This window comes from Lygodium microphyllum, chromosome 3 (assembly GCF_053477565.2).
Source record: "Lygodium microphyllum isolate KBCC chromosome 3, Lygodium_microphyllum_v1.1.10, whole genome shotgun sequence".
Lineage (NCBI taxonomy): Eukaryota > Viridiplantae > Streptophyta > Polypodiopsida > Schizaeales > Lygodiaceae > Lygodium > Lygodium microphyllum.
Genome location: NC_141137.1, coordinates 51683889 through 51696561, shown reverse-complemented (window position 1 = coordinate 51696561; position 12673 = coordinate 51683889). Strand labels below are relative to the sequence as shown.

The 12673-nt window shown below is 40.0% G+C and overlaps 1 protein-coding gene and 1 non-coding gene across 2 annotated transcripts in view; one reads left to right on the top strand and one right to left on the bottom strand.

Moving 5' to 3' along the window:
* The window catches only part of LOC148038321 (AP-2 complex subunit alpha-1-like), a 125029-nt gene that overhangs the window by 26018 nt on the left and 86338 nt on the right, over positions 1-12673 (top strand). Inside the window, exons 3-10 of the mRNA XM_087670558.1 lie at positions 3588-3713; positions 4013-4075; positions 4160-4257; positions 4379-4586; positions 6392-6463; positions 6558-6650; positions 6748-6849; positions 6952-7049. Coding sequence (XP_087526684.1) covers positions 3588-3713; positions 4013-4075; positions 4160-4257; positions 4379-4586; positions 6392-6463; positions 6558-6650; positions 6748-6849; positions 6952-7049 — 860 coding nt within the window. The remainder of the gene's footprint in view (positions 1-3587; positions 3714-4012; positions 4076-4159; positions 4258-4378; positions 4587-6391; positions 6464-6557; positions 6651-6747; positions 6850-6951; positions 7050-12673) is intronic.
* On the bottom strand, positions 7538-7642 carry LOC148038322 (U6 spliceosomal RNA). The gene has a single exon (XR_015690474.1). It is a non-coding gene; the product is annotated as a U6 spliceosomal RNA (small nuclear RNA).

Below are 12673 nucleotides of genomic sequence, written 5' to 3'. Positions count from 1 at the left end.
TAAGTGTTCATTCTCTTTTATATTAAATCTCGAAAACAAGCGAATATCATAATTGTTAAGCATACTACGTTGTTCGGGGCGTTTATAGTCTCACTCTTGGTTGCAAACATGTACTCCAAAATGACCCAAGCTGCTGTGATGTTTTGCAAGATTGAATGTGAGGTATGATGGCTCTTTTCATTGATAGAGCTATCAAAGACAAAGCTTGTGCATCTCTAGAATCCCATCTCTTTTGGTCAGGTGTAACAACAATGGGGGTAGCAGCATGTTGTCCTTCACCTCTCCCTTGGGTGGGAGGAGGTGTGTTAGGAGTAATCATTGCAGGTTGTGAACTTTATTGACTGTGACTTAGAGGGAGTAATTTGCACCATCCAATTTGTCCTCACTGGTGCATGAACATTGTTATGCCATAGCTGAATAAAAATTGAATGGAAGGTGTAAACAAAACTTCCAACACAAAAGAGGCATAAATGACTAAAATCCTCTTTGAGATTCCAATGCAAACAAGAGTACTTGTATCATCAAAACTGTCAAGAGCTAAATCAGTGTTGTGCAGCCAAATAATAGCTGTCAATGCCTTGATTTCCATGTCCAAACCGATAAAAACAGCAATTTAATGTTGTACTACCACTTGTAGTATGCCTTTAAAGGCACAAGAGCCAAAGTCCCAAATTTTTTTACATAAAATTTGATAAATTGTAGAAATTCAGAATTACTTATAGCCGATGATCAATGTTGGCGAGATGAATCTCAAGATTTCACCACCAATGGCAGTCGATCTCACTAGAAGCCCCAATTATCAGATGGAAATTTCAAGAAATTTTACCAATTGGGCAAATTGGTCAAAAACCCCCAAATTTCTTATCATCAAGTGTGAGAAATTGACATTTTTTGTGAAATTGGAGGTGATGCAAGCAAGATGGATGAGAAATTGCACAAATTTTCAAAAAGCCCTAAATGCTAGAATTAGGGTTTTTGCACTTTTAGGGTTTCTATGTATTTTTGGACAGTTGAAAATAGAGATGTGTAAGATGGATCAGAAATTACTACACAAATTTTCAAAAACCCCCCAAATTCAAAAAATAGTGTTTTTTGCATTTTTTAAAGATTTGCAGAAATGGCGGCCAGGGCTAAGAAAATGGTGGGTAGGGTTGAGAGAGGCTGTGTGCTTAGGGCTACATGCACGTTTGCATATGGGATTGCGTGTAGGTTGAAAACAACAACCACTTCTCCTCCAAAATAGTAGCTTCTCTTCCAAAGAGCAGCTCCTCCCTTCAAAATAGTAGCTCTTCTTCCTTGGTCGGTTGAGTGGACTTCTCATGGGTGGCTTCGGCCAACTGAGCAATGGCAAGATGGAACCCACATGTCTAGCTTTGATACCAACCATTGGAAATGGAGAAGTAACTCAACTTGAGTTAAACTAACTGTAGAAGTAGTGACACAACTTATTAACTTAGTTGTGTCCACATCGCATACTAAAAACATTGGGCACTACCCATAATTCACCAATTCTAGCACTCCTTTGCAATGCCAATGTAATGATGTACAAGACCAAAAGGTAGTAAGTTAAAGGATTTTCAAAATTCCTCAAACTTTTCATGTAATAGTGCCTTGGTGAATATTTGCAACATACAACAAGCATAAAATTCATGTAAACTAAAAATACAAATGTTACCAAATAATCTTGGATAGTAGACTCCTGGTTGGCCCCAAAGTTGGTGCTCCTTGCATTATTTCTTTAGCTTCTATTGAAATTTGATGAAGCACATTGAGATTTGACTCCATTCGGCTTCACTATCCAATATCTCTTGCTATCAAAAATGTCTAGCAAGCCTTCAGTCTAATTGGCCTCTTAAATGGAACGGGGGATTGGCCTCTAGTTGAGCCTTGGCCGGTCAAAATGGGCCCCAAAGGCTTGCTTCTTGAACTCTTTGGCAATTTCTCGAATTCCAGCTGCTGATTCCAAGTACTAAGCCTTCAAATTCTTGGCATGGGACCTGAGGTGACTGATAAGCCCTAACTTTTGCCATGTAAACTAGGGTTTACAGCAGCAAATTCTTGAATTTAGCACCTCCAATGGCTGTAATGGTTGAGATTTATTGCATAACTTTGGGAAATGGCTGGAGAATGAGAGATTAAGTTGAGGAGAAGGAGAGGAAAAATCCAGAGGTTTGTTGTCAAAATGGGCTGGAATTCACTGCTGCCCTGATAAAAATGGCTGATAACCTGCAGCCCAATCCGTATTGGAGCCCAACATGCAGTTGCCAGCCGGTGAGAGGATCGAAACTGCTTTCGCCAACCCCTAGAAACCTTTAAACTATTGTTGCCTGCTGAAAATGCCTCCTCCAATGGCTGGAACAGCTCCCAATGCCTTCACTTGCATGGGAAAGTTTTGCCAAGTGGCAGCCTTCCTAATGCATTTTTCAACCACGTAATTAATTTTCAGAATTATTAATTCTGAAAATTAATATTGGCCCTCGTCCCTGCCCAAGAAATTAAATCCTCCCATCCACAATTAAATTGGTAAGGCCGTTTTGACTCCCAAGTGGTCTTGAGTGCCCGTAGCCCTGGAATTGGCATTAATAACTAATTAATGCCTAGTTCCTAGTGCTACCAACATTGACATGTGATGGTTATATTGTGCAGCCTCATGCAGACTCCTTAATTGGTTGGAGCTATTTATCTTATGTTGATTGCTGTTGATTTCTCCAAATATGTTGGGCTTCCTTTTTGAAGGCAAAGTCGGAGGCATTCTAGTATGATTGGAGGAGTATGATGGAGAGGTAGACTAGGAATACATTGGTGAAGGTTAAGTCTGAAGGTTGATTGTGTGCTACATTATCTAAGATACTGAAATCGAATCCCTGATGCCAGCCAAAAGCGCTTTGTTTGTTTCTATCACAAAGTGGAAAAGAGAAGACTGTGCCTACCTATTTGGTGATCATGAAGGTTGGCAAGGCCTAATGAGCGCAGGCTGTAACTGTCAGTCTGACTCTAAGTGCCTTGGGGTATAGAATGATGGATGTGAATTCGCTTTAACTTCTTTAACATCTACGAGTCATGACAATAGGACTGCTTGTATTGAATGTGCTTATGTAGTTACACCGCTGCCACAGGCTCTCAATTGAATTTTGATTTGCTAAGTTCACATTCATGGGTGAAAACACTTGCTCGTGCTTTTTTTCTTTTAACCAGATGCGAAATTCAAATGTACTGTTACCTGTAAGCGCGAACATTTATCCTGGATCTTCCTGATTTATTAGAAGCATGTTGCAGTGCTCAGTATTAGATATAAGGTGCAGAAAGTCAATCCTGCAAGGGATTTTAGTCATCACATATTGAAGCCTTAATTTATTTTTTGTGCTGAGTTGATTTGGTTCCCAAGTAATGGTAAAGATCAAGGCTAATTGTAAATGGAAAACACTACAATTGGAAATGCAATAAATGTGCCATGATTTGGGAGATGCTGGATGATTGAAAAGTGAAAGCAAGTTGTGAAGCTGTATCAGGAGTTTCCTATGTCAGAACTGTTGAAAGGACATGAGTTGTCTGATGGTGCTTTCTAACTTAAAATGATCTCTGTTCAGGTTGGATACATTGTGACTTCTTGTCTTTTGAATGAGAACCATGATTTCTTGAGGCTTGCTATCAACACTGTCAGGAATGACATCATTGGGCGTAATGAGACTAATCAGTGTTTAGCACTAACTATGGTAAGTGGGACCTGACACTTCACCTGGTTTCTTTTCTTATTTATGGTGATATTACTGGAGTTAGATGTTTGAGTTGGACCTTTGCAGATCAGCAGTTTATGTTGTGGTTGGTCTTCCTCACTTTTTAAATCTTCTGAATTCAAATAGTCTCTGATTATGCCAGAGAACTATAAGGCCCTGTATTGTTTGTAAGCCACAACTTTCCTCTTGGCAGTCTACCCCTGCTTACAGGAACTGTAGGCCTAGCTAATCAATTTTGGAAGCTTGCAATATTATTTGACTCTACTGTGTATATCTAGGTGGGCAATGTAGGTGGAAAAGATTTTTCTGAATCTTTGGCACCAGACGTTCAAAAATTGCTGGTATGAAATTGAAGTTTGCATTGTCACAATGTATGAATGGAATTCTTCCCCTTCTACTCTCACTTTTATATTGTGGTGCCCTAGATATCAAGTTCCTGCAGGCCTCTTGTAAGGAAGAAGGCTGCTCTTTGCTTACTCCGACTGTTTCGAAAAAATCCAGATGTTGTTAATGTGGATGGATGGTATGCAATCGTTCTTATGTTACTTATTTGTGAGTGTACCAATACACATTTTAAAACATGCTACTCCTATCAGTTTTTAAGATTGCACCTACTTGTAAGTTGACTCTGCATATTTTAACAGGTCTGATCGCATGTCTCAGTTGCTTGATGAACGGGAGCTTGGTGTATTAACAGCTGTGATGAGCCTTCTTGTAGCACTTGTAGCAAATAACCCTGAAGCTTACTGGAACTGTGTTCCTAAGTGTGTAAAAATTCTAGAGAGACTTACTAGGAGTCAAGATATTCCACAAGAGTACACATATTATGGTATCCCATCTCCCTGGCTGCAGGTTGGTTCTCTTGTTCTTCACATTCTGGAAAAGCTTTGAATGGAAGAGAGCTTTAGATGTGGAAGGCAAAGAAGAATGTCATGAAAGGCATTGGATGTCTTCATAAAAAAAATATTTGTTATGGATATATGCATTTCTGTTTACAATATCGGAAAGCCAAAAGCTGTTTAAATTTTGAGCAAGGGCAGAACATGTTCCACGAAGAAACCTCAAGGTCTTAGAATCATAGGAGAAAATGAAAACTGAGATCTTAGATACATGATAAAGCTGTGATGCAACTGTGTAGCCAACAATGAAGAGTTATGGTGTTGCAAATAAGCTGGCAACAACATTAGATGCCAAAACAAAGCTTGGACAACCTGTGTGATTAAAAGTGATGTAGTAGATAACTTGCCTAGTGAAAGTGAAGCATCAACCGATGTTGCCTGATGCTGTTCAGGTAGTAGAAAGCAGCTTGGTGTCTTGCATGATGATGTGAGGCTGTAGGAAGACACTGTTGCAACTTCAACTCGGGTTTTGGGAAGACTTAGACTTTGATGAGAATGCTGTTTTAGCCCTCAGGTTCTGGTACTATTGTAATTGATGGTTTCAGCTTTCCTTTCATCTTCGGTGTTTGAGGGTCTCAGCATATGGAATAGTTTCAAACTTTTACTTCTAGGTTACACGTTTGAATGCCTTTTTTACCTTTTTTTTTTCCCAAGAAAAGAAAACTCTATTAGTAACACCTAGGAAAAATCCTTGAGGTACAAAGTACAAGAGAGGAATTTGTAAGGGAATACTAGATACATAAATAGAGTGGCTGGGTGGACAACCAATTTGGTGGGCTGTACCCTAGACCAGATGTAGCTGTAAGTGGAAGAAAATTTCATCTCTCACAGCTTATTTACTTTTAGCAAAACTAAGTTGATTCCCAATAATTACAAAATGCATATAGAATAACATAAGCAAAAATTCACGGATATGGATTATCATCATTATGGTTTCTACTTGGTCATGATCCCAATCTGTAGTCTAGCATAGGCAGTAAGTTCAGGCAATACCCATATGTTAGAACAGCACACAGATATTAACTCTTTCTCAGGATTGGGGACTTGAACACATCTTCAAGATTGAGCCAACATTCCTTATCCATTTCTCAAGATTAGATCACACAGACAGGATTACTCCTGTATCCTTGTAAGACTAGATTGATTCCATGCGATACTTTTTATTCTTTTCAGAAGTCTATTCAAAGATTGCTGATTCCATGCAAGGCTTGGTATTTCTCTGTGTCAAATGTGGAGCTGACAGAGACCATATTTTAGGACAGGGTTATGATTTGCCTGGAGTCACCTCCTCCTCAGTCAGTCTGTTGTGCATCAGGCACCACAAGCTCATATTTCTCTCAGTATTGGAGGTTTATCAAGCTCAAACATTTCATTGAGCTCACTCTCTCAGAATCTGTTTAGTAGTCAGCCCACCCAATATGCTGCGATTGAATAGGAACCTATGGCCAGTGTTTTTTCATTGTTTGTTAAGTAGCGGTTATGAAGCTCTTTTGAAAGCATATTGATTCTATGCTGCTTACAATGTGTAATTTATCTGTGGAGCTGGGTACAATTAATGGAACTGACAAGATTACTTTGCTGGGCATTTCCTCAGTCTGATATGGATCTTGCTTGTGCCACCTCTGAAATTTGCAAAATTATCTTCAGATATTTTTACATCGCTTTTTATGTTTTACTTGTCTGTAAGATGTATGGGCTGGTACCTTTGACTTGTTGATGTTTACAAATTTAATGGAAAATTTCACTTCTTTGATTCAGGTTAAAACCATGAGAGCCCTGCAGTATTTTCCTACAATCGAAGATCCCAACACAAGAAGGTCTCTGTTTGAGGTGAGTTTTATCCTACAATGTAAATCAACTTACCTCGTTCAGCAATGTTGTGAATTGTGATTATGCTTTAAAAACCCTGCCTCTTTCTTTTCAGGTTCTTCATTGCATTTTAATGGGAACTGACGTGGTAAAGAATGTTAACAAGAATAATGCTGCGCATGCTGTTTTGTTTGAAGCCTTAGCTTTGGTAATAACCCCCTGCTCCAGTTTGATTGCTTATGATGTGTCACTGTTTCCTCATATATTTACTAATGGGATTGTTGATTGCTCTTGATCAATAAAAGGTTATGCACTTAGATGCGGAGAAGGAAATGATGTCTCAATGTGTGGCAATACTTGGGAAGTTTATAGCTGTTCGAGAGCCTAACATCCGATACCTTGGACTTGTGAGTTTTCAGTTAACTATAGCTTGCTCATCTTTTTACTTCAAGGCTAGGAGTCTGGATATATTTTCTAAAGCATTTATAATCACATTTCATATATGATAGGAAAACATGACAAGAATGTTGCTGGTTACTGATGTCCAAGAAAGTCTAAAACGTCATCAAGCTCAAATTATCACTTCATTGAAGGATCCTGATATCAGGTAAATGATAATTCTTGGACCATTTTGCTTGGTTAGCAGATAAAATGCTAAAACTAAGAGCCAGCCTTATTTATAAAACTTTTATCAATATGTTTAAAGATGTAGATCCGTCTAAATTGGAAAGCAATGACATAAGTAAGGTTATGAGAGGAAAAAGCTCAATGGAACTCATGTGACTTAAATGTTGAACATTCTTTGAGCTAGTATATAGTGTTACTCGATGCTGCAAAATTTTAAGAGACTCAATCAACACCTATGAAAGCGACATATCAATTTCGTTTGGGACCATGAGCTAGGGACTAGGACAAAGAAAGAAATGTCGTTTGTATAAATGTGCAGTAGGTGTTTGTGAGACAAAAGGAAAGTTAAAGGGCTCATCAAGTGTGAGATGTCACAACTCTATAGAAACAGAATTTGTATCTATTTTCATTATATAGACAAATTAATTAAAAAGGATACAAATTCTGTTTCTATAGAGTTGTGATAGAAAAAATTTGGACCATTTCTCGATTTGTGCGTGTCATCCTTGCGCAGGGGCCATGCTAATCTTCTCTGTATCGTTCCAATTTTATCAGATGTCTCCGAACATGCACATTATACAAGCATTTCATGATCATGCCATCTTGTTGATTGTAACTGTCTGTTCTGGTGGATCTAGCCCACACTTCAAGGCATCAATCTTTTCTGTGTGTGAGTCTAACCCTGATATGCGTGAGTTCTGGTCACAGGCGCCCAATCGGGCCATATAGGTGGAAGTGTGAACTATCTTTTCTCTAACCCACCGCGTGGGTCCACCATAACCTGTGACCACTCATCAGTGGCCAGCTCCAATGCACTTTTCTTTATATCTAATTAGTGCAAAGGAAATAAATTTAATAAATCATTATATAGACAAATTAATGAAAAAGGATACAAATTCTGTTTCTATAGAGTTGAGACAGCCCTCTGGCTTTTATTCAGCTGTCCTTAGGTGAAAAGCTTCTTGATATGGCTGTAAGAATGTTTGGGTAATCCTTCATGAATTTTTCATCTACCCACTGTGCATCTGTTGTGGGTAGATTCTTGAATTTTAGTAAGAATTTTCATGTCACAAGGCCACTTCTCGTGGTTCGATCCTTGTGAAACAAAATCTGTTCAGGTTCCAAGAGTTGCTCTGTTTCTATAGAGTTGTGACATGAGATGTCCCATCCTAAGATATCTTGCATTGCTTATTGTTTGAGAACTTTTGACCTCCTTAAATATTTGAAGATAGCCCAATGATGTTCGGACATATAGAGTTGGTTGTTTATACCAGCTGAAATTCTAGAGATTCAGGATGCTCAGTATGCTGAAGTTTTCAGGCTTGGCTACAAAGTATGTGACAGATCTCAGAACTAGATGTTATTGCTGAATGTGTGTGGCTGCAGCCATTTAAACTAAATGAATCCAGTTGGAAATGCATTATTGGTAAATGATGTGGGTTACAATCACCACTCAGAGGCCATCTGCAGGGAACAATATCAGTAATTTATAGCAGCGAATCAACACATTTAGAGGAAAATAAATGCAAAGGACCAGTGTGAATGGGTTAAAATTGTTCTAAATCTTGATAAAAACACTTCACAATTTAGGCAACGAATTGCCACCATGGTAACTAAAGGCATGCCTTTTACTATCTTCCTCATTCCATGATGATTGTTTAAAAAGATCGGCTAAGAAGCATAGATGATCAGAATAATCAGATTTCTTGTGAGGCTTGTGGAGTCTCCTTGGCCCAGCACAACTGTTTGAAGAGCCAAAGCCAAGGTTGTTCTAGGAATGTCCAAGCCACCTAGCATCAGCTTATCGAGGCGATCTCATATCAGCTTACTCATTTGCACCCTTTGTTTGTATACTACTATTTCTATTAAAAAGAGAGGCACTTATGTTCCTAAATACTTCTTCACGACTTATATAATTAGAAAGATAAAAGATCATTTGAAAATCTTGATTATAAGTCTTTTGTGCAATAGAGGCCCATAAATTATGATGACTGCTAGCTGTAAATACATTATAATGAAGCTTGAACAACACCTTTTCAAGTATAAACATTGTAAGAGTAGTAGTTTCACAATGCAAAGAGAGAGAGAGAGAGAGAGAGAGAGAGAGAGAGAGAGAGAGAGAGAGAGAGTTTTGGATAAAGGCAAACAACATGTTTCGGGTTTGGATTCACGTGACACTGAGTGGGTAGATGTTCGTGCCAAGAAAGGTAAAAGGTTTGATACTGGTATGGCGGATACTGTGCCTAATGCTTCACAAGATTCCTTACGTACTTACATGCGCAGGAAAAACTTATTGTCTTCAGAGCACACTGCTCATGCTATGGTCTCTTCTGTTCCTCGCAATCAGCCCACAAGGAAAGTATATATGGATGGTCCGAAGGGCCCACCTGCTAAGTTGGCTTTTGATGCTAGAGGTAACGTGATTACCCCATGGGATCGTCGTTATTTCCGTTCCATTCCCAAGACAGTGGATACACCGTCTACCTCTACATCTACTCATCGGAACTCTTTTGCCGTGTTAGCTGATTTTTTGGATAAGGGAGTCCTTGACATTTTAGCAGAAAAGGTTAAATCGAGGCAAGCTTTGCCTCGTTCCTGATTTTCCTTTTTGAATACACATGAAGATAGCCTCGTGGAATGTGCGAGGCATTTGTTCTCGCAATAAGCAACATGCCATGTGGAGTCTCTTGCATGAGAATCAGTGGGATGTCTTGTGGGCTGTTGAGCACAAGAGTCATAATGAAGCAGGAAAAGTTGTGGATTGCCATGGTTTTCGCTTGTTTTATGCAGGGACACATGCCATGCATTATTCGGGTGTGCTTATGATTGTACATGAGAAATATCAGCCTGTTCTTATTAAAAATGATGTACATGGTCGTTTTGTGGTGATTGGAGTTTTATTTGAAGGAGAGATCTTACTTATCCCGTCGGGATCTTTGGAATACTCTGCAGACCTCCTTGTCACTTGGCAGACGGGGTTTTTTGATGGGGGATTTTAATATGTGTGTTGATTCTTCACAGTCCACATCAGAGCATTCGGTGATGGACGCTCTGGAAAGCTGTGTGTGGAATGCGCTTGCTCTTACTGTACTTAAGCAAGATCTCTAATCATGGCTACATCCTTCTTCTACAGGGTTTACTTTTCATTTTGCGCAGTTTACAACTACATGGTTGCGGTTGAACCGCATGTACATCATGCAAGATGATGCTTTTTTTCCTGAGATGCTGGAAATGAAAGTGTTGCAGCAATACGCTTTGTCGGACCATTTCCCTCTACAGCTTGAGATGCTTGCACAACCCATTGCACCTTTTAAGCAATTTCTGGATAGAGTCTCTTTGCGTTTCAACTTGTTGTATTTGAAGCACTCAATCTTTCAGGGCTATATGCAGCAATTGATTGATAGATTTTTATTGGACTTTTCCTCTGAGGGCAATGCTTCTTTTGAACGATTGCTCACTAATGTGCAGCGGGTTGTTCGCCAGTATGGGATTCATCATGCCTCTCTTTGTCGGCGGCGTCGACAAGCAGCGGAGGAATTACTGGCTTTGGTTCGTTCTCTTCTGGTGGAGTCTCCAGACGATGCATTTCTGTTGCCATTGGCTATGTGTCTGGCTGATCTTATTAAAGAGTTTCAGTTAAAATCTTATCAGTAGGCCAAATTACGCAATTTGACTGAGAATTTGCAGGATAGTGCTTGTCAGATCCATAAGTTCTTTCGAGCTCTCCATGCTTTCCCTGCTCGAGAGAATATGACTAGACTCCAGGATGTAGATGGTCAAATGTTCCTTGATCCTCAGACTATTGTGAATATGTGCAGGAATTATTTTCTAGACTTTCTTGGTTCTACTCCTTCACCTTCTGACCAAATTACGCATGCCCGCTCAGTTTTCTATGATTTGGTCTGCAATTAGGTTCCGCATGACATGCAAACTACATTGGAAGATGATATTCGTGAGGAGGAGGTTATGGATGCTTTGTTACACTTGCCCAAGGATAAAAGTTCCGGTTGGGATGGTTGCACCAATGAATTCTTTGAGGTTTTTTGCTACCCGACTGGTGAAACCATTGACAGCTATGTTTCAGCAGGTTTGGAAAACGGGGTTCATGCTCTCCTCCTGGAAAAGACTTATCAAACTACTTCCAAAAGTTCATTCCCCGTCTATGTTGAAACATTGGCGTCCAATTTCTTTGATGGGTTCTATGTATAAAATCTTTTCCAAAGTGATGGCGAATTGGCTCCATAAGCATCTTCCTACCCTTGTGCATCCTCTTCAATATGGTTTCATCAAGGGCCGAAACATTTTGCATAATGTCTTAAATGTGCAAATGGCTATTGACTATGCAAGGCACTCTAATCAGGAGGTGGTATTGATCCAATTGGACCTGAAAAAAGCTTTCGATTATTTAGACTGGCCTTTCATTGCCGAACTTATGTCTACTATGGGCTTTGGTACTCGGATGTCTCGTCTGATCTACACCATTAGTGCTGCGGCTTCTTCGCGAGTTATGCTGAATGGTGGTGTTACCAAGCCATTTGTCCTTGCATGCTCTGTGAGACAGGGTTGCTCTTTGAGCCCTCTCTTTTTTACCATTGCGACTCATCAGGTTCTTTCGATGTTATCCCATATGGCAGCTTCTAATCGATTGGCTGGATTCTCTCTTCCTTTTGGACAGCACTTTATTAGTCAATCATTGGCTAATGACAGCTTTATGATTTTGCGTGCGGACAAGGATAATTTCTGCAAAGCATTAGATGTTTGGACTCTCTTTGGCCAGGCTTCTGGTCTTTATATCAATGCTTTGAAATCAGCCATTCTTAGTTGCACGGAGTCAGATTTGCAATCACTGGACTGGCAGGGAATGGTTGTTTCCCGTGGTTCCATTGTTAGGCATCTTTGGTATTCTTTGGGTGTTGATGTTCGGCCAAAGCAACTACTAGAGTGGATTTCACAGAAACTGGTAGCTAAGTTTCTGTATTGGAAGTCACAGGCGTGGCCCTTCCATGTTTGCCTCAAAGTGTCTCAGATAAATTTGTTGCCAATGCTCACATATTTCTTGCCGTTGCTGCCCTAGACTACTACTACATTGAATGCTCTTACTCAGTCCATTCGTTTCATGTTATGGAAGAAGGATTCCTTGTATGCAGACATTTCATGGATTGCTTGGTCGCATGGATGTACCCCCAAACGCATGGGTGGTGGGGCTATTTTGGATGCTGAAACTCATATGTTGGCACTTCGTTGGTCTTTTTTTCGTGCCATGTGCTTGGATCGTCACCCATGGGTCTTTATAGCCCGTTATTTTCTTGAGGATCGCGGGCTTGTGCATGGTAATACCCACATTCGGAGCTCCTGGTGGCATGTTCTTAATGGAGATTCTCGGTTTTCTAGCCCTTCATCATCCCTGCTCGCGCATCTGGTATGTTCTTGGAAATTGGTTCTCCAGAAGGCTCAATGGCATCCCACGGAGGACTACTTGGCTACTAACTCTTTTCAACTGGAATTGTTAGCAGCCTCGCGATTACTTTCTTGGGAAGGCAAACATGAGCTTAGACCAAAATTTAACCGCATGGCACGCTTGGGCTTGACTTCAGTTGCAGATGC